The 22,966-nt window shown below is 37.8% G+C and overlaps 1 protein-coding gene across 1 annotated transcript in view; it reads left to right on the top strand.

The window, feature by feature from the left end:
• Positions 1-14,922: 14,922 nt before the first annotated feature.
• LOC148086635 (neural-cadherin) overlaps positions 14,923-22,966 on the top strand; it is a 288,414-nt gene continuing 280,370 nt past the window's right edge. The window contains exon 1 of the mRNA XM_087784779.1: positions 14,923-16,006. Within this exon, the coding sequence (XP_087640905.1) occupies positions 14,980-16,006 (1,027 nt within the window). The 5' untranslated portion in view covers positions 14,923-14,979. The remainder of the gene's footprint in view (positions 16,007-22,966) is intronic.

The raw sequence follows: 22,966 nt of genomic DNA, 5'->3' as shown, positions 1-22,966 counted from the left end.
GATTCAGACATAAGAAATAGTGTGTTATTGTTCAAAGGTGTATTGTTTGGTTATAATGTGGATATCATTTCAAGCTTTAAATGCCTGTTTCATTGTTTTCTGATTAGACTGTTTCCTTTGTTCACATCATCTTGATGCTTTGTCCTCTTTTAACTCTTATCTATAAACTGCAAACTTTTTAATCAGCCTAAGGTCAAAATTGGGGTCGAATTGGTATTTAAAATATGTCCTTCGACCTGCAGATATGCGTGAATACATTTGCGTCACCACATTTCATTTTAAACACGAAACATTCCATATTTGAAGCCCTGCAGCTATTTATTTTATTTTGGCGAATACCTCTTGAGATTTGATGCAACTGGCACTGCCTGCTCTAAGAGTTCAGCGATAGTCACAAGCAGATGGTGCCTTTTGAAAACTCCTTCCAAAGACTTCTTCACCGATACCGACAGATCACTTACAACCATATGTATGGACAACTGCCAGATTCTTTCCCTGCACATACAAACTCGAGTAGTGAATGGAAGTAGACAATTTATGTATAGATATTTTTATCTTAGTTTTATGTACAGGTGCTTTATTTAAAAATGCATATCTTAACGCAGATCTCTCTGCTTTTGGTCTCCAAAAAATGACTCCACTGAGCTTAAAAGATATTCACCAGCGTACAATTTGTATTCCTTCCAATTCCGCATGGTTAAAGCATAAACTGACCAAGTGTAGGGGTCTCATGAATTGAGATCTACTGGAGGATTTAAGATATCCGGTGCAATGGTCAAAGCTTATATTTGAACATATCGTATGAAGAGACTTTGGGAAAGGCTTACTTTGTGTGTTAGGACTTGCATTCAGGTATCCAGGTCTGTGTGTAGCAGGAATCTTAATGCCTTCTCCTTGACAACCTTGTGATCAATAGGTTAACCATGTGATACACAGGAGATAACTGGCTCTTAGAAGAAACGTGTGGAGTTATCTTGGTGTATTTATTCCGAGTATTCAATTAAAGACTGGTTTTCAAAGTCCGCCTGTATTCTTGTGACCAAAATACAGGTAATGACACTTTCTTTTTACTTCCAATTAGAGTTGGATTTTGGTGATACCGTAAACAAAAGTTTCATACATTTTTGTAGTGGCTGTAGTTGATGATGATGCCTGTCCTCATTGTGAAAGGCCACTAGATGGCACTCTCCTTTTTATAATCCTTAACTCTGATCTCAAAATACGATGCATCACAGTACTTATGAGACATCATGATACCATTACTAGCTGTAACTCAATACTTATCCGTCAATTGCTAATGTAGTGTTAAGATTGTTTTAGCAGCAACACCTATTTGGCCAAAATGACAACGTTGATCAATTCCTGTAGTTCTAAAAATGAAAGGGACCATGGGTTTAAAAGTGTTGTTTCTATTGACCCTTCATGTCAATGTAACTGTAAAGACAACGTGGTCACTCTTTGCTGCGTCAATAGCAAATACAGCATGTGCACTTGAACGAGATAAAGGCTCCTTTTGTATAAGAATGGATAGACTGCTGAAATCAATCGATAAATTGTACACTGTGGTAGTAAATGAATCAAATTAAATGTATTTTAATCCTTGATCCTTTTTCTAAATTATCATTTTCTGAGTTTATAACTTTCCATCCATTCTGTATACATACTGAGATGATGGATATATTTGTTTCATGTGTGGTATCATTATATGAAAATGCACATCAACTGAACGAGAAGAAGTCCACAGGGTTTGAACTATAATCATGACATTGATACATTTCTTCCTCGGGTGCTACTCAAGCTTAATGTTATCTGAACTCTTTCATCTCATTAAGAAGTAACCAAAGCATTAATATGCTGTCAAAACAGCGTACAAGTATCTTACTACCTCACCTCTAGTTCTGATAAACTGACCAACTGTCCAATAAATCTTCTGACTAATGAGTTTGACATCCGTGGCAGCAAATTCGATAAAACAGCAGTCCATGAGAGTGGACTGATGTCAGAGTACACAGTAATCATTCTGAGTTCGTGCTGCTTTGATCTTGAGCTATATTCTCCATGATGTATTCTATTCAAATGGCTGAATAGAGTCATGGACTGTGGGTGGAGGCCCTTTTGTGTTCATGAACTGAGAATGCAAAATTCCACAATCCAGCTTGTGTAGTGAAAATGTGTGAAACTGAAACTGAAGGTCAAAAACTCTGGGCTGTGGAGATGTCATTAAATCACACCATTGTCGAAACCTTAGTTATCATCTCTTAGATAACTTAACTAACTTTGAATAACTTAAATAACTTTAGACTTAGATTGTGTTTCAGACTTAGATTGTGTAATCTTGTTCTTTCTTTTTATTTCTCTTTGTTTTTGTTCTTTTTATTTATATTAATAATTGTCTGTATTGCTGTGTCTAATTGGAAAAACAATTCCTGAGGGTTCAATAAAATTCTACCTAACCTAACTTTACTTATTTTGTTTTTACTTGATACATAAGTCAGCTTATACTAATATTTTACTTTTTTTCCTAAACATTAAGCCCTCAATTAATTCCTTGGATAATTTCCAAGGATTTATTGATTTATTGAAAAAAAAAATGCATAGTGCAAATTAAGAGTTTATTGGAGTGTATAAAAATCAGGGACAAATTATGGTATGCATGACGAAGAATTCTTTGTGTGGAATTAATTTGCAGGCTTTAATTTCCTTTTATTTTCCTAAATTCAGTCATCAATGAAAGCAATGTCATGTTCCTTACATGAGCCAAGGATGTATACTTAAGTCTGTTAACCGTCCCATTTAAAGAAAATATCAGAATGGCGCCATAGATTATATTATTTTAGGAAAGGACTGTCTTTTTAAAGTCAATACAATTTAGGCCTAAACACTTGTTAATAATGGCAATGGCCCACATCACTTAGCTCTATATCCCAGTTCATTTTATGCACATCTTACCACTTCTTTCACATATTCTTTTTGCATGTGCATGTCTTGAAAAATTGCAGTAATTTGATTATGGGATGTACCAGGTACATATAAGATGGCATGCTATTCCATAACAGTCTAGCGCCGACCACTCCCAACTTGAGTTATGTATCCTGGATGGTGATGGGCTCATAGGAAGTCAATTTGCTCTTACTTTTGCTTGGGAAGGTTTTTTTGGAATAACAAAGATGATCCACCTGCATCTTCATCGTTATCATTACACTGCAGCAAATTCATCTTTATTGAAGTTGTGTCAGTCTTCAGTAGTTTGCAGTAAAGTGTTTATTGTACTGATACAGGACTTACCATTTTCTAAAATTAAAAAGGAAAGATTGCACTGCAACTACGCATTTTAACCATTGTTTATCAAAATACTTAGAAATAACATTTCCGATGGCTCGTCAATCCAAAACCTAATGTATTGTGACATCTAAACAAGAACGCAACAAGCTTCTATTTTTTTGTGTCAAGTGGAACACAAACTACAATTGTATATGTTGACTGAACCATGGAATGTGGGTTGTTTCAAGGGGAACTTAAAATGGCTGTCTTGGAAACATGCCCATCTAAATCAGTTTGTAGTGACCCTTCAAAAATTGAAATTCTGCATGATATAGGATCAGAGGTCTTGATATACAACTACCCAGCCATAACTGCATAAAGTACTGCTGTCGGCACAAAGTGTAAAGGAGTAATGTGATCTGTAATACCTGCAGTGCTCTGTAAAAGATGTAGAGTATTGCAAGGAGTTCTATCAGTGTATAATGATTTACTTTCGTGGTTGGCTTCCGTACCACTCAGAGGTTCGCCAGCAGCATCAAAATTTCCATTTACATCAATCAAAAAGGTTGTGAGAGTTGATCACACAAAATCTCAGCCCGACACACACTGCCCACTCACCCTAATAGTCACTCTTACAGTCAATCCCCTCGAAAGTTTGAAACGTAGCGCAGGTAAATCTCAGGAAACCAAACAAAATAAGAACTTAATCTTCAATAAGGCTAGCTATTTAGGCTGGGAACTAGTGGAGTACTTGGTTGATTAACTGACTATTTTAACACCATTAAGTGTTTAGATGGCTTTAGCATGATCATTTTAAAGGGTTTCCCTCAAAAGGTTGTAAAACTGGGCACACCATTCAAGTTCATGCCAGGAACTGCTGCCAAAAGATGCAAGTTGCAGTTGCATGTACACTTGATTCACTTTAGTAATCTTCACCTTTTATGCTCATCGTATACCACAGTGTATTAAATTAAGAAAACATGATCCACTTAAGCAATGTTGTGTTTTTTACTATTTGTATCTGCTGTAAACATGCAATAAATCAAATAATAAGTAGTCTACTCAAAGCAAAGCTTGATCATGGCTTGTCCATTGTGGTGAGTTTGCTACTCCAGGTTTGTCAACAGATCTTATGCTGGCCAAGACACGCTTGTAAATGTATCCCCAGGCTTACTGCAGTTCAATTTAGGTTGTCTCATGAGCTCTGCACTACGATCCATGATGTATTCTTTGTAAAAGGTGGCTGTATAAAAATAAAAAAAATATCTATGCTCATGTTTTAAATTTTAAAGCAGCTGGGCTCAGCTAAAGAGCAGCAGGTTGCATGTAAAGATTTCACTCGACAAACGACTCGCCTCATAAGAACATGTCATGAACCATTTAATAGTCTAGTTTGAACAGTTATGCTCCCCTCTCAATTTTGTATCAAATAAACCTTTTTCAACTGAATCGACATTTGTAGTAAGAAGGGTGTAGCTTGGGAATCCAAAACGTATTGCCTCACTCTCTGACATGCCCACATTCGCAATGTTGTTCGTAATTCACTCCCAAATTACAACTAGCCAATTTACAGCTCCGAGGTCCTCCAGATTATGTAGGCGCAACTTCCAATTGGTGCTTCTCCAAAGGGCTGCAGCGCATATTCCCGGCCTGGGTTTTTTTCTTATCTTATTAAGATATTTCCCCTGATGGCTCGCCTGTTGCAGGTGGGAGAGAAGGCAATTGCATGTCTGTATAATGAACTCCAATTTTTTTTTTTCTCCCTCTGCCAAACAATCCATAAACCCCAGCGTCCCTCTTCCTTCTTCCACACTGAAGTGCCAGACTGCTCATTTGCTGACATTTCAAATGTCTAGCGGGTCAACCGTGTTAATCCACTAATTGAAATTTGAATGTGCAATGAAATGGTGCAAAAAAGACGACAGCGATGGATAAGAAGAGAATTAAGTCTGGGTTGGTTGTTAAAAGGTCTGGGCAGTGTAATCAATAGCAGTTAGCAGCATGTGGTTTGTGTCAATCTAACAGCTTGTTCTTGTTCTAGCGGGACAAACCCTCGACGCCAAAGCTGCTCAATGTAGCCAATGCCAGATTGATGTTCTGCTTTATTGAGATTTAGTGAGCCTGTATGGGTTTGAGTGCGCAGTCGTGCAGTCTGTCAGTTGTCATGATAATGAATGGAAGATGACAGGTTCAGAGCCAATGATTCTCACTTTGCTGCTCACCACTGAAGGCAGCCAAACTATATGACAAGGGCATCCAAGGGATCGAAACCTGTAGAAATGACGATGCTGCAAACTACTTTAAATTAAAGTCAGAGATGCACAAAGCTGCTTAATGAATTAACCCATTTAACATCTTGTTTTGTTTTGATCATCTTTGTTTTTAGATCCATCAATAAGTAGTAGGAATTGGAGACACAACCTGAGACATAGTCAAGAGCTTCATGGCTTGTGCGTCTCCAGTTAATCTAGTGTCTGGATAAAAAAACAAGTACATTGGAGTGTCATTTCAAGCCAACTACAAATTATTTCTGACCAGCGACTATATAAAATGAAGTCCAGTAAGCAGTGATGGACTAATGAAGCTTCATGAAACGGTGTTCTTATTTCCACTGGATGGCACTCTCTGCTCTGTCACCTTTTGCTTTGCATTACCATCTGAGGGTGCCACCTACTGATCATTTAAAAAAATAAAATAAAATAGGACACTGCTTCATCAGTCCATCACTAGCAGTAAGTGGCCTTGAATAAGAAATAATCATTCTTCAATTTTTAGAGTAAAATGGCTGAATTTGATCAAGCAGAAATCAATGTACCACCTTATTGAGCTTGTGTTGGCCTGTATGGGTTGGAGTGAGCAGTCGTGCAGCCTGTCAGTTGTCATGATAATGAATTGAAGATGACAGGTTCAGAGCCAACGATTTAATGAGTCTCATTCGATGACGTTTTATTAAGTGAGTATTTTATGATCAAGCAGAAATCGCTACGGCACTCGAATTCTGCCGGATTCAGTACAAACTGGGTTGCATGAGGCAAGACACTCAGCATATCGTCCAATATGAACTTTAAAGAAATCTCTCTACAGCTGCAATTATGTCTTCTATGGAATAGGATAATTAATAAATGGTATAATAAAGTGCAGAGAACTACACAATCTTCTTTTTTTTCTGGACAAGCGAAAGGCAGCAGGTCAAGAACAGGCTTTTGTTATGCACTGCCTGATGGATTCATGATTGTTACATTACTAAATGTAAGGCCAAAATGGTTTTAAGTGTTTGTTCCTAAAAAATATAATTGGAGTAAGTAGTACACATTTTTATAACTAAATGCCAAGACCCTTGACCCATTCAATCTCAAGGCTCTTGTGTAAAATATCAAATATGAACAATGGCAAGTGGTGGTTAGATTGTGTGTACTGACAAAAAGCAGCAGCGGGAAGTTTGTCCTTGTCACTGTCGCACTGTTTAACTTCATTGTTCATTTGATGTGACCTGTTTTTCTTCTCTCCATATATTCTTACTTGACTTTAAACAGTTTGAGTTAACTTTGTTATGATTTGACGCTTAAACAAATTGAAATTAAAATTGAATTGAATTAAAAACTAGCAACAAAAAAAAAACATTATTCTTCTCAGAAGATTACTAAATCATGTTTTTTATTGACCTAATCTTAAAGTTCTGTCCGAAAATGAGTACAAATACAAAAACTTTTTTTTGTATCCGATATCGGGCCACGTGTGGACAATCAACAATTTTAAGACCTGTAGACCCTTCACTCATTCTCCCTATTCCCTTCTTATTCATCCGAATGGTTCTATGAAGAGGACAGAATCGGCATTAAAGTGAGTGATGGGATGTTTAGTTAATTGACAGACATTCCATCTGCTCCCTCTTATTTGCAGAACTGGGTACTGGGATGTAAATTGTCTGAAACAATTATCGAGTAATTTCAACCGACACCATCATTATAAATGCCTGAAAGGAAGAACGACTCATTATCCCATCACAGTCCCTCTGTGTTTGTTTAAGACATACCAGTCAAATTTAAGGGGGTGCCTTTTGGTTTAAGAGAACATAAACAACAGTTTTTATTGATGTTAACAATTATGCCAGGACTTCGGGTAAGAGAAAAACATGAATGTTGAAAGATGTCAATGTTTGAACACAAAGCTAATTGGGATGGATTGAGCTTCGAAGAATGACTTATTCTCAGCCTGCTTCTTAGATTATTTTTACAGATTTTGAGCCATTGTGTGATACAGTTCCTCAACCCTGGTTTTAAGTGTCGGATATGAAATTGTTGTTATTCAGATATAAAGATGAGTAAAATTTGAATTTTGGGAAAACCAAGTGTTGGGATGATTTTCTGAGTAATCCATTCCTAAAATTATGTATTTTAAGAAAGTAGAAAACAATTTTCAAATGTGAACAGAAATTTTGCCAGCTGCTAAAAGTAGGTAAAGCTCCTGACAGGGAGTTTATACATGTTTGTGAAGTTCCCATTTCAGCTGTAGTCGATGGATCCATGAAACTGAATATTTAACAATGTTGATTTTCTTAAATGGCATATTGTTATTCATGTCCACTATTACAAACCTTCATCTGTAGTTTATGTGGATAGTTTTACAGAAAAAAGTTTTCTAAAAACAATTAAAAAGTCGCCCACTCTACATTTATAGCAGACAAAAACGATGTTTATTCATTTACTCAAAATATTAAAATCAATATCCAATATGTTTTTCAAATTATCCATAGGTGAGAAAAATACCTTTCTAACTTTTATTGATTCTCATATTCCCCCTGATTCCTTGGGATCATTGGCGTAATAAACCTGGGAAACTTCAAAAAGCAACTGTTCAAATGGCAACATATTTTAATAGGGACAGTCCAAAGAGACTTTACCCTCGCGTTTTAACACTTTTAACATCAAATACAAATAATGAGGAACAAATGTCGACCTTTACTTTGAGTGTTAAGTAAAAAGAATAAAATGTATGAAGACTCATTTGCATTGAGTCAAGAAATACCACAAGCTGCACAGTCCAGACAGCTACCCAGCACCACACATCCATCTGCCCCTCGTGCTCCCGCTCGGCTTGTCTTTGAATATGTGTTCCTAACGACACGCTTCATGTGACTGATAGCTCGGGTTTATTTATTTGGACTCCAGTAAGAGATAGCACTTTTTATTTTTTGAAAAGGAAAGACGAGCCCGCACAATAGTCACTGATGAACTGATGAACAATAGCACAGTGAGAGAAATGGTGTCCAACAAAAGCATGGCAGCAAATTTAATAAGCAGATAAGAATCAGACCCAAACTTTCACTAATGAAAAGACTTGTTTGAGTCGAGGGGACTGCAACAGCTTTTTATTTAATACTTGAATAAAATAAGCCACTAAACTACTAAAGGGAGAAACTATTGTACAAGTAAATGCTTAACCTAATCTTTGTGTTAGTCTAATGGCTAAATAATTACAAAAATATTGATATATATGTGTATATAATATTATTTTAAAGGCAAAGATTGATATTTATCTATACAAAACTAAAGAAGAAAGTTTTATTCCAAGAAAGATTCCTATATTGATGGAGTGAATGGTGCCATAACGCTGCCTGTGGTAGAAAAAAAATAGTTTCCTTAAGTTCAGTACCAGTTCTGCCCTGCCAGCAGCTCCTTTGTAACTCCTATGGGAAAACAGGTTTATCTCCAGGCACATGTTGACAGCAATTGGCTGTTCATGTGTGCTAACAGTGCTGTTTGTCCTTTTCACCTCGCTCTCCAGTAAAGTGCGAAAACTGTTACCTGATATATTGAGAAGTAATCATTTTAAAACCTTTAACAAATAAATAATTGATTGAAAATGCAAACTACAATTAGGTAAAAACAAAGTATTCCAAAAGCACCTCAGGCTGAAATTCCGCTAAATAAACACGCTACATAAAGCAAATAAAACATTTTTTTGTTGTTTTTTAATGAGAATATTCAAGTGCCCACTGTCAACACAAAATCCGGCACTGACTTTTTCCACTATGAGACCCTTACACGTTACTAATATAATTTGACTTGAGTTTTAATTTCATAATTAGGATTTCTCCACAGACTGAATTATAAAAAATAATAAGTCATATTCTGATGTTTCTAGTGTGTCTAATTATTGAATTTGTATGGTCACTGCCCATGGACTTGAATTAAAACGACACATTTCTGAACACTTTCCTCCCTGTGATGTGTGTGACAGTGCGTCAACGGAGAACCTCTAGCCTGCACAATACAGGAGTGGTGGTCAGATGTTTTATTTTTTAATTCGGTGTTTAATCCCGGCTCTGCCCTCAAGTTCCAGCTGTAATCCACATGACCGCTAGAGTAGCCTTCAGAAAGTCCTGCTGTCACTGCGTCAGTGACATCATCAGCGATGTACATTGGCCTGTTGAATGCTCGCTCCATTGCAAATAAATCCTTTTCTCTGAATGATCTCTTCACAAGTGAAAAGTTGGATTTATTGGGTCTTTCACAGACATTGGCAGAGAGAGGAAGAGTTTATTCATCATAACAAACTCTGTCCTGCTGCATGCGCTGTTGAAGGGAATCCCCGCCCCTGTTGTCGTGGGGGTGGTTTGGCTGTTGTTTACAGGGATAGTTGTTCTTGCAAAGTGATTCAGACTCAGGAATTCACTTCTTTTAAGTCTCAGATGATCTTGGTTGGTTCTACAAGTCCTTTCTATCGTGTTTCAGTCTACGGTCGTCCTGGTCCTGCGGTGGTGTTCTTGAAGGACATTAGTGACTTTTTATCTACCATTATTCAAATGGAATCTGTTCTTATTCTTTGAGACTTCAATTTTCACGTTGATGACGTCACATCTTTCTCTGCTAAAGAACTTTTAACTTTAACTTAAGCCTTTAATTTTAACATGTTCCTGAACCCACTCACCAAAAAGGCCACATTTAAGTTTTTACTCTTGGCCTGGACATTTCTAATGTATCTGTATGTGATGTCCATCTGAGTGATCATTCTCTTGTTTCACTAATCATTGTTAAAATACTGGATCAGGTGGCACCTGTTAAATCAAACTTGACAATTAAAAAAAAAAAAAAAAAACGGTGCCCTTGGACAAATGAATTTCTCCTGAGTCTGAAGAGACTTTGTCGAAAGGCTGAGCATCTCTGGAAGTCCACTAAACTTGAGGTGCACAGACTTCACCTCAGGGATTTGATGTCCTCATTCAATGAGATGATGGAAAATGCCAGATTACATCATGAAACTGGTGACCGTAAATAAGAAAAAACCCAAAGTGTTGTTTGACAGGATAAATCCTCTCATGCGTCATGCTGCTCCAATCACCCCTGTCTTCTGTGAAGCTGACAGCAATGCATTGTTGAGATTTTTAACTGACACAATTAAATTGATCAAAGAGAAAATCCCTCCCCTTTTGGGTGGAACCCCTGCTGTCACTGAGCCTGTCTCCACCTTGTGGGCCTTCTTTAACTTTATAACTGGCTGATATTTCGGCAGTGGTGAGCAAGATGAAACCCTCTTATTGCTCGTCTGACGTCCTTCCGTGTACATATCCATAAAAAAAAATTGTTATAATCATGTGAACAGATGGCATGGATCATTCAGATGGTCATATATAGATAAGTTTGGCTTTAAAAGGACCGTATGCAAGTTGGCGTCGCATGCGTGGAAGGAGGCTAAACTATTTAGCGACACTCACTGATTACCTTGGCTTCTTAAAGCAGCTCTGGGTAGTCTTGGTACCTTAATATTTTTTTTTTACACATCTACTAAAAACTAGTTCAATGACTTGTGGTGTTTTGTGTGATTTTGTTTTCACTGTAAAAGTTATTGGGGATTTTATGAAAATGCTACATGTGGTGGGGGGAATTAATGTAAAAAAAACAGTTATGTTATTAACAAAGCCATCATATCTTATTTTATTATCCACAAACTGATTCATTACCTCATCGTTATTCCTCCTTCATTCAGCCGATGGAAGTCTGAAATTCGTCCAACTGCTGCAAACCGGAACATGGCAACTTTTGCGACGTTTAGCGAGTGCTCATGGGAAATGTGTTCTCTCCTTGGCTAAACACTACCACTTTAGTCCACTGGTGTTGCTCGACCTAAAATCGCATTGAGCTGCATTGGCAGTTGGCTCCTACAATGAATGCCTTTAGTCGTTGACAATTATTTATTATTATTTAATAATAAGAATTTTGGCATTTTCTGCAGCTTGTTCCTCGATTTAAAAGTGGTAGCTCGACACCACCGCCTTTATCAGTGCAGGATGATTGGACATGCCCTGTCATGTGAGCGTGCGTCGCAAACGTAGAGTGACGTCATCGCACAAGATATTGCGGGGAATTTAAGGAATTTAAAAATGGTTACATTTACCAATACTTATATGGAATAAGAACGGAAGTATTACTCATTCTTACTGGTCAAGAGTCGCATGCAAATGTTAATTCAGAGGAAAACAAATTCTATGTGAAATCTCTTTTAGGAAGTTATAAAACATGGAACATAATTGTTTTTCTTTCTTTCTTGCAGGATGTTTGGATCCAAATCAAATGTGGATTAATGTTCATGTTGATGTGCTGACCTGTAAAGATGCTACATTTTTACATAGCCTATTGCATTCAACTTGCTCTCAAAGGACAGGTCATTCCTTTTGTGCCGATTTGGATAAATAACACATAGTCAGCGCACAGCTTAGACCCAGAAGATTCACTACAAATCAACATGCTCCGTCTTCAGGTTACATTTCATTTTATATTATTATATTATTTTATTATTTCCTATTTTATATTTCATTTCAGGCAGGAAGGTGGAAATGTTTTTGCACATGGCACCATGTGAATATAGTTTTAGGCTTTCTTCAGATGTACTGGAATTATCATTGTTAACTTCTATGCATGCATTTGTAATATCATCTGACTTTCCTCATACTGCAGATGAGGAGACTGGTCCTCAACCAAAGTGTTCCCTCCTAAATTATTGCATCATTTAAGTAACACAATGAGTGTCCACAGGTTTTTTTTTTAGCCAATCAGCTCTTAGCTGGGCATTCTAGGGCAAAAAGCCAAATGGCTCTTCTCTGGGACTTCTGGTGTTAATACGTATAAGATAAGGGACATTGATTAAATACAATATTAAAATCTTAGTTCAAGTTAAATAAATATACATTTTGTTTGGCTTGTGAATACCGATAAAAGATTTTATTTCTGTCCATTCTATTGGTAATTTCCTCTGCCAGTTCCATTTTTGCTTTCGTAGTTAAATAATTGGAGCCAGTTCAAATGTTAAGTTTTTTGTTTAGAAAAAATATTTTAAAAAATAAGATAAAATAGTATTTGTCTATTTTCTCCATTTTATTGACAAATGTATGAATGGAACTCAAAATGTCACTCTCAGTAAAAAATTACTTTTTACATTATCTATTATATTTCTTCAGATTTACTTTTGAGATTTGAAATGTTGTGGAACGAACAGCAATCTGAGGTTCTTAGGAGAAAAGGGAATGTCTCTTCTGTGCGGGAGTCAGAGCCTGTGAAAGGAATACTTTTCTCTTCAGTCAGACTTTAAAGTGTGGAGAGATTTGGCACCTCGTCTCGCCCTGCGGACCATTTTAGTGATCGATTCCTACATTATTCTAATCCAATGAACCAGCATGTTATTGGTAACAAGAGTGATGGGTCCCGACGTGCAAGACTGGACATTGATCAGTGGGAGGACAGGGGAGGTCAAGTGCTCTCCCTGGAGATGTAACTGGAAACGCAAACTCTGACTAGGACTGACACAAGATTTTACCCTGTGGGAACTGGTGGAGCGTCTGGGTAAAGACAGGAGGGTGTGTACACAAGTGAAACTCTCTTAACCCTCAATCTCAACCCTCAGTCTCCCCGGGAAGTACTAGTGCCGTCCCAATTCTCAAAAGTAGAGGGTTGAGAGCCAAGTATAAGGAGAGTATCGCCCTCAAAAGTAAGGTTTTTCAGGAGCTCCCTGGGCAGTAAGTGGTACCACAGAATGCCTCATCCATGCCTTCAACCCCCATATTTAACCACATTCTGAGCATAGGAATGTCCTGGCTTAGCTTGCAGTAGGTTAAGGATGACCAGTGAAGCACTCTGGAAAGATATAACTAGTTCGTTTTTTAAAAGCGAAAATTGTGTACAAACGTTACCACGTTACCACTTTGCCACTATTTATATGTACCATATTTTTTTCAAGCCTCTATTTTTTTTTGTCAGGATTTTGTAGTTTTGATGAATTTTTATTTAGTCAAATGATATATCTGCCTCTTATGCATTATAAGTAAGACATAATTTACATTGAGCAAATTTGCTGCATTCCATAAGCACGAAGAAATCAAAATTCCTCCTTTGCCACATTTTATAGAGTGGATTTTGTAAGGTGCAAAAACAAGAGTCAATAGTATAAATTCATTCTAACAAAATGCTTTTATGGTATTGACCTTTATAAAAAAATATATTCCAAATACTTCACTTAAAACTTTTTGAGGAGAAATAAAAACTCAAAAATGGCAACAAAAACCCTAAAACAACATATAGTCATATTTAAAGACAAGAAAGGAATAACAGAAATAAAAAAACAAACATATTTTTTAATGATCTTTGCATTAATTTGACCCTCACAAGGTTGCTTATAGTTCATCTCAATGGCTGCACTGTGTGCAGTTCTGGTTAAAAGCATTTTTATATTTACATTTATCATACTGATAAATGAAAAATAGTTTTCTTAGAGTTTATTTTCAGTTGTGACCCCACAACAGCAAGTATATAGTTTATTCATAACAACCTTGAAAGTCGTTTCCATTACAGTTCAGCCATAGATATGTTGCAAATGGTCCACTTATAAATACAGCCTATAGGCATATCTACAACCAATTGTAATCTTAATTAATTGTATTTGCTCTAACATACCGGCCAAAAGTGTGCAATGTAAATAAAGGGATTTTGAAGATAAAGATGATGAGTTTTCTTTTCACTCTGACCCTGCATATGATGCCTTTTAAAATATATAAAAATTGATCTGCAGCTAGGTAAAATAAATTTACAGACTGTAGATTTGTAAATATTAAGACTGTAATGAAAATGATATTTTACTTGATGTTTAAATGCATGGTTTCTAATTTATATATCGTGTTACTTGTTTGTTTTTTTGGCCAATCTTTTTATTTTTGTTATTTTCGATTTCCAGCCATTTTTTTCTAACGGAAATGTAATTGTTTTTATCTGAATGTCTGTAGATTTATGGAGATACCAAAATATATATCTGAATCTTAAAGGTGGGCAAACCCGGATTCAACAGTTGTCAAATTGTTTTTTGGATGCAATCGTCGTTGACAGTCTCAAGGATGTGGATCTCAAGTGCGAGCGTATACGAGCAGAGCGGAAGGGGAGCGTGCGTAAAGCGCGCACTCGGGATGAGTGAGGAGCCGCTTTTTCTTTTTTTTTCAGTGACGCGCACAGACGAAGAGACGCGCTGCTGGTGAGGCAGGAGGAGAGAGAAGGAGGAGAAAAAGACCGCGCCAAACTACCCCCTGGATGCATCCAAGGATGGAGCTCTCCGACTCTTCTGCGTCTCTGCAAGTTTTGGATCTTTAAAAAAAAGGGGAAAAGTAACGGTCCATCCCGCACGCATGGGTTTCTCGGTGCCACCGGCGCGTTAGTGCAGTGGAGCCTGACACATCCAGTCATGATCCTGCTCACGTTATTCCCACTTTTGCTCTCCAGCGCCCTCGGAAACAGGACTAGGCTCCAGGTGCCGTTTTTCCACGGCCATGTGTTCGAGAACTCCTCGCCGGGTTCCCGGGTCAGCGGGCTCTCGGTGCCGCTGAGGCGGCTCAACTCCCAGAGGCTGTGCGGTTCCGGCTCAGACGCGGCGCACTTCAAACTCCTCGGGGACGGGAGTGAGAATTTCCGAGCGTTGGCGCACCGTACGAGTGGACATGTTTTTGTGAAAACTTCTGGGATCCTGGACCGGGAGGAACGGGCTGGATACGCGCTGCGCCTCGCCGTCTGTTGCGGGCAATGCGCCGGACTTTCCCGGGAGGAGACCGGCGGGTTCCCGGTGGTCGTGGAGGTGGCGTCCATTAAAGTTGACGTCCTGGACATCAACGACCACCAGCCCACCTTCTCCGGGGTGGATGTGAAGCTGAGCGTGGATGATGCCACCGCTCTCCGAACCGCCGTTTACGCGGTCAGCGCGCGGGACGGCGACAGCGGCAAGAACGCGGAGCTCATCTACTTCGTTTTACCCAAAAACGGGAGTTTTTACGCGGTGCCCAAGACGGGTGAGATCCTTCTCGTGGACTCCATCCTCGGCCTGGATGAGCCCATTAGGTTCGAAGTGTTCGCCCGGGACCGAGGTTGGCCAGCGCGGACCAGCGAGGGCATCTCGGTGGAGGTCAGTCCCCGGCAGTGGCCCCTCACCCGGACCCCGGGGGGACCCAGGCGGCGACCCAAGAGAACGCCCAGGTCAGTGCTCGAGTCCGACACCCCGGTTTTCATCAACGTTTCCGAGGACGCCGGGATCGGGTCAGTGGTGATGAACCTGAACCCGGTCAAGTTCCAGTCAGCCACTTTCGAGCTGGTGGAGCCGGACGTGGAGAGTTCGCCCGTGAGCGTGAGTCGTGAAACCGGGGATATAGTCATTACACGGAGACTGGACCGGGAGACCGAACCTCTGGTGGAGATAAGCGTCAAAGTTCAGGATAAAAGAGGTGAGTTGTGTGTGACAAACACTCTACACTTTTTGTACATCTTGTGAGTCGATTGCGCCAATAATTCGTTTTATTTGTTATTACATTGGAAAGATGCGAGTTGACATCAAAATTTGTAGTTAAAAGAACGACAGCTTGAATTGTCACTTTTCTAAACCTTCAAGTTGACTCTATACCTGAGTCCAGGTGCGTATTAAAGCTGTGCGCACATGCTGTCAGATTTCCACAAACACTCAATGTTTTTCATGTGTCATTTACTTCACCAGCTATTGTGTATTGCAACCTGGTTGTCAAAATGTTGTAATTTAACTCCTCCACCAAAATGAAAATGACTTGAAAATGTGAAAAAGAAAACATGCAACCAGTGCAATACATGCGTTTGTACAACTCACACATAAGTCGATAAGTCGTAAAGTGTAATTAATCCAAGCTATCTGGGATAAAAAAATGACTCTTTCTGTGTAAAGAATTTTTTTTTCAAAAAAAATGTTTATTTAGTTACTTTCACTGCACTGGCTCGTATTATCTTCATTACTGTTTTTATTGTATAGTTTCCTGTTACTTGAACTTTTGAAATGGTGACAAATGAAAAAAGAACATTTGCAACATACAATTTAAGAAAATGTTGTAGTGAAAAAAACGATGAGAACAAATACTCTGGAAGAAACGCATGAAATTAAAGTAATTCCTTTTGATATACGAGTACCAAGCAGATAATGTTGACAGCCCAAACGGACTAGAAAGAAAGCAGAAAACACCATATACTGAAACGTTTCTGAAATAATGGAATAAAAACAGATCTTATTGGTAAAGATGAAGTTGAAGCTTCATGAAAGGGTGTCATTTTTTTAAACTCCACTAGGTGAGGCTATATAATCTATTGAAACCTTGCATCCTTTTTATATTGAGGTACCGCTAGGTAATGGTTCTAATGTGGTCATTGGGTTACTGAAAGATGAATGGATAGATAAAGAAACTTAATTGATCTGTCTGGAGGTCTTCTGAGGGAAATTGTTTTGAATGCTTGAATGCTTCAAGTGGTGAGCTTCATGAAACATTTGACTAATTTATATAAACCACCTATTCACTAGATGGCACTCTGTACTCTTATCACATTGATCATGTACTTGAAAATGTTAATGAGTTAAATTATAAAACATCAATATAGACCAAACATATTTTTCAGTAGATGGTAAGGGTTTGAAACTTTAAAGGTATTATTTAATTGTTATTTATGAAAGCACATGCATGTTATTCAGCTCCTAAGTACTTCAATATAGGAACATAATTGTATACATGTTTTATCTCTGAGTAGTTGCCACTTCACCCTGTAAAAGAAAAGTAAAAAAAAAAACGAGATCAGCAATGAGCAGTTATCAGTATTGAGAAAACATCGGCTCTGATGTTATCGAATGGTGACGTGAGTATAAATGTGGTAAAAGAGGGACCGCTATCGTGGCAGACTTTTCTATTCCTTTCTTACTCATTTCTTAATATTTGTTTTTATTCATGAATATTTTGGCTCGATGAATGAAACAAATGTAAGATGTATGAAAGAAAACCTCTCTTTGTGCTTGTCATTGGAAGGTCTGAGTGCCGTGACTGAAATTCTGACCTGAGCTTTCTATCCATTTTCAGATCATTTTTTAGAATTTTCTTTTCAGCATATTCGTCCCACTTAGTGAGAGGACTACTGGGTGTCGTAAATATGCAAACATGGGAAGCAGTTTTTTGACTACAGGTGTATTTATCGGACAAAACGGACCTAATGCATTGATAACAAGCACCAGAAAAACAAATAATACATTACAAGTATTTATATTTTAATGTTATTTATGTTTGATGTATTATAAATAAATAAACCATTAAATCAGCTTTTCTGTAATGTAGCCATAAGTATTGTGGCACTATCTGACGTTAAGCTTGACACCATTATTCGTTCAACATAACCAACGTGTTGCTTTTAATTCATTTACATGTAACACAGAGTGCTTGGCAGAGATAAAAGAAGTGGAATCAAAACAAACCAACAACCACCCACCAGCCAATCCATACTCGCCTACTCATCCTTTGAAAACGGGCAAAAACCTACACACAGAACCACATCCTTCAGACAATCGCTGTCTCATGACTGACTGCAAAGCCAGCGTTTTACACATTAAACAAAAACCTTCTTTGATGTTTTGTTTTCTTCTTTGTGTTTTAAATAAATTGCTAAAAAAAATAAATGTTAACAAAATGAAAATGATAGATGTAACTTGACATAAAAACTGTAACTGTAGCTGTTTTGGTGATTGATAAAAGACTTGTGAAAGTAAAATCATTCAATAAAATATGTTCTAACTGAATAATTTCTTTCTTGTCTTGTCAGCAAATTGTTAGCATTTTTTTTATTACATTTCTCAGAATGCAATTGTTTATTTGTGATTTCTGGGGAATCTGTAATTGAATCAAAGTTAAGTGAAAGTAAAAGTAGATTTGCAGCTTGAAAAACAAACAGCACTTTTCCACGTCAAACTATGTCTGTCTCATTTATTTTCCAATTATAGATAAATGTCTGAGAAATTATCAGATACACATTTGGTTTGTTTACTTTAGCATTGATGTAATTTGACATAACATTTGGGAAAGTGCACATCTTGTCTGTTTATGCCTGTAGCTCAAAGAATCCGCTGTAAACACTGAGGTAGCATTGAGTTTTCTAGTCGGATCATGTCAATCATGTGAAGTCCAGTTTCACGGCTTGTTCCATTACGTGCCGTTAACAGCATTTGACTGGAGGACCGACCTAATCAATGCAGCCCTATTGGTCTCAGTAATGGGAGCGATCCTGATGCAGAAAATAAGCTGAGCCGGCTCTTGGCTCACAATGCTAATTTACACTCCCAGTAACCGCACGCACGTCTGGCTATCACTCACAATCCTTCTCCGTTTTGCACATTAATATTGATTGAAAATTCTATAAGGCTATGTCTTAAACTTGACACCTAACCTTGCAGAAAGATGGCATCTTCTCAATCGTTCTGCAAAAGGGCACGAGGCTCAGACTGGATTTGATTTAACATTTTTGACTCGAGGAATCTTGGATTAGGCCACTTTTGGAAAGAAATGTAATCAATAAAATGATAAATAACAATCCTTTTATTTTTTATTCCCCTTACAAAGTGCATTGATATTTATGTTGGTATCTGCACTTTTAAAGTTTGACAGTTTTAATGAAGGAGGACCCATGCAGAGATAATTAAGGTATATTGAGCCTCTAAGAATAAGTATGGCAATCAGACTCAAACATATTTACTGTTGGGGGCAGTTTGCTTTGTATAAATTTTGTTCAGGCAGCGACTTGGACGGCTAATGGACTTCTGACTCCTTGTGTGAATTGTTTTGAAACTCCTGTCGTAGGGTATAAGCTTGTCCTTAGCCAATGTTTTTCTTCAAAAAAAGAAACATGTATAAATGTATGTATATATATGTATATATATATATATATATATATATATATAGTGCCTTGCGAAAGTATTCGGCCCCCTTGAACCTTTCAACATTTCGCCACATTTCAGGCTTCAAACATAAAGATATAAAATTTTAATTTTTTGTCATGAATCAACAAGTGGGACACAATCGTGAAGTGGAACAAAATTTATTGGATAATTTAAACTTTTTTAACAAATAAAAAACTGAAAAGTGGGGCGTGCAATATTATTCGGCCCCTTTACTTTCAGTGCAGCAAACTCACTCCAGAAGTTCAGTGAGGATCTTTGAATGATCCAATGTTGTCCTAAATGACTGATGATGATAAATAGAATGCACCTGTGTGTAATCAAGTCTGTATAAATGCACCTGCTCTTTGATAGTCTCAGGGTTCTGTTTAAAGCGCAGAGAGAACCATGAAGACAAAGGAACACACCAGGCAGGTCCGAGATACTGTTGTGGAGAAGTTTAAAGCCGGATTTGGATACAAAAAGATTTCCCAAGCTTTAAACATCTCAAGGAGCACTGTGCAAGCAATTATATTGAAATGGAAGGAGTATCAGACCACTGCAAATCTACCAAGACCCGGCCGTCCCTCCAAACTTTCATCTCAAACAAGGAGAAGACTGATCAGAGATGCAGCCAAGAGGCCCATGATCACTCTGGATGAACTGCAGATAACTACAGCTGAGGTGGGAGAGTCTGTCCATAGGACAACAATCAGTCGTGCACTGCACAAATCTGGCCTTTATGGAAGAGTGGCAAGAAGAAAGCCATTTCTCAAAGATATCCATAAAAAGTCTTGTTTAAAGTTTGCCACAAGCCACCTGGGAGACACACCAAACATGTGGAAGAAGGTGCTCTGGTCAGATGAAACCAAAATCAAACTTTTTGGCCACAATGCAAAACGATATGTTTGGCGTAAAAGCAACACAGCTCATCACCCTGAACACACCATCCCCACTGTCAAACATGGTGGTGGCAGCATCATGGTTTGGGCCTGCTTTTCTTCAGCAGGGACAGGGAAGATGGCTAAAAATTGATGGGAAGATGGATGGAGTCAAAAATAACCTGTTGGAGTCTGCAAAAGACCTGAGACTGGGATGGAGATTTATCTTCCAACAGGACAATGATCCAAAACATAAAGCCAAATCTACAATGGAATGGTTCACAAATAGACGTATCCAGGTGTTAGAATGGCCAAGTCAAAGTCCAGACCTGAATCCAATCGAGAATCTGTGGAAAGAGCTGAAGACTGCTGTTCACAAACGCTCTCCATCCAACCTCACTGAGCTCGAGCTGTTTTGCAAGGAAGAATGGGCAAGAATTCCAGTCTCTCGATGTGCAAAACTGATAGAGACATACCCCAAGCGACTTGCAGCTGTAATTGCAGCAAAAGGTGGCGCTACAAAGTATTAGCGCAAGGGGGCCGAATAATATTGCACGCCCCACTTTTCAGTTTTTTATTTGTTAAAGTTTAAATTATCCAATAAATTTCGTTCCACTTCACGATTGTGTCCCACTTGTTGTTGATTCTTGACAACAAATTAAAATGTTATATCTTTATGTTTGAAGCCTGAAATGTTGAAAGGTTCAAGGGGGCCGAATACTTTCGCAAGGCACTGTATATAAAAGATGAAGGATAAAATGCATAAGTAAAATACATGTAATTAAAAACACACTTTTGTTGAGCAGTCAAAAAAAACTCTTTAAACTGTTAAATTAAACAAATTTTAAGTTAAATTTAATTAAAAATCAGAATGTAAAACTCAACAAATATTGACTAAATTAATTGGTCAAGTTAAACATTTTTACTTTTGTGTGTATAATACATTTTATATAATTATTAAGATTTTATTTTGGAAAACATATTCTTATTTTAATATGTCCTACTCTTTGTTTGATCTAATCTTTTACCTCAATCATTTGTTTTGTAATATTTTGCTTTTATCATTGCTCATTTTCTGCCATTAAACCCACCCATCATCTCCCTGAGCAGACAAAGATGCATTGTTTTTGCTCTATTTAGCTTTAATCCATCTTAATCCAGCCTTAAATACACTTACTTTAGAGCAAGTGTAAAGTGGTTTAATGTATTTGTGGATTGCAGTGACACACAAAATCACTTCTGCAGACAAATCCCTCCACACAGTTTTGGTTGTTCTGGGCTGGAATCCTTGTTGTTTCTTCACATAGTTTTACATGTTTTTCTTCTGAGCAGATGAAGCCTAAACAAAAAAAGCACGTTTGAGTAAAAGCTTCACTCACTGACCAATTCACTGTGTTATGTCCAAGCATGGTAGGTTTTCATTTCCGAGCTTAGTGGCAGGGGGTCGAGCGTGCTTACGGTCACCACCGCGGAGAACGCTGCATCCCTGGGCCGTGTTGTGGGCCGGACTGAACTCCCTTAATCCGTTTGGAGTGGAGAGTCCTGCTCCAGCGCCGACCTCCCTCCATCTGCTCGCATTATCCCTGTAATCCTATCTCATTCTCAGTCTGCATCTCTGTTGTGCTCCACCCCTCCCCTTTAGCTCCCAACCCTTTCTTGCTTTCTTACTTATTTTCACTTTCTCTCGAGGGATTTGGGTTTAATGGAGTCACAGTTTAGCACAACAACACAGCTCGCCAGCAGTGACACGGTTCTTTGAGGGGAAAGAACTTGTAGCAAGTGGACGGAAACAAGCTGTTTACTTGTTGTGGGTTTTACTTTACAATACTTCCCCTCACTATACAGCAAATAAATAAACTGTAAGATGCTTTTTTAATGACACAAATGATCTAAGGATTTGGTATGAAGGACATTAAAAACTTTGTATCAGCCCCTAAAATAAGAATTCAAAATTCTAATACACTTGGAATTAAACTATTGTACTTTCTTAAATAATACACTACATTTTAGCTTTTTGTTTGGTTCATGTTTATCCCAACTTTAAAAATTAAAATATATTAGAGATATATAGTACTTGATTAAATAATTTCCTATAAGTATAATATTTCCTAATAAGTTTCCTTTTGTAACAATTTGAATCAAGTGACAATGTGGTACATTTCTAAATTGTCAAATACATTGTTTATTTAGTTAAATCACAGACAGCACTCAACATAGCCAAAACCCTTGCAGGGGCCAAGGTCTCAAAAAGGCAAGTCATTACTTATAAAGAGGATCTATTAAACTTGCCATTCTTTATCCCTTTGGAAATTTAAAACCGAATGGTATTCATGCTAACTTTACTATCAGGTTATAGTCCTCCTGTCATTCAGAAGGAGAATCAGACCATAAAAAAGGTTAGAATCAAAACTCTATATCTCCAATCAAATAACAAACCAGGGATTTTAATATTGTAAATAATTTGTATATTTTTAAGATCGTTTTATTTTATTATCTCTTTTATTATTTCTTTTTTTTCTTCCCCTTGCACTTTATTCTCATTGTGCTGTTGTAAAAGTGTGTTTCCCCTCTGGGGATGAATAAACGTATTCTATTCTATT

The sequence above is a fragment of the Callionymus lyra genome, chromosome 2 (assembly GCF_982586985.1).
Source record: "Callionymus lyra chromosome 2, fCalLyr1.hap1.1, whole genome shotgun sequence".
Taxonomy (NCBI): Eukaryota; Metazoa; Chordata; class Actinopteri; order Syngnathiformes; family Callionymidae; genus Callionymus; species Callionymus lyra.
The sequence above is the reverse complement of the archived record's forward strand: the minus strand, read 5'-3'. Positions and strand labels throughout refer to the sequence as shown.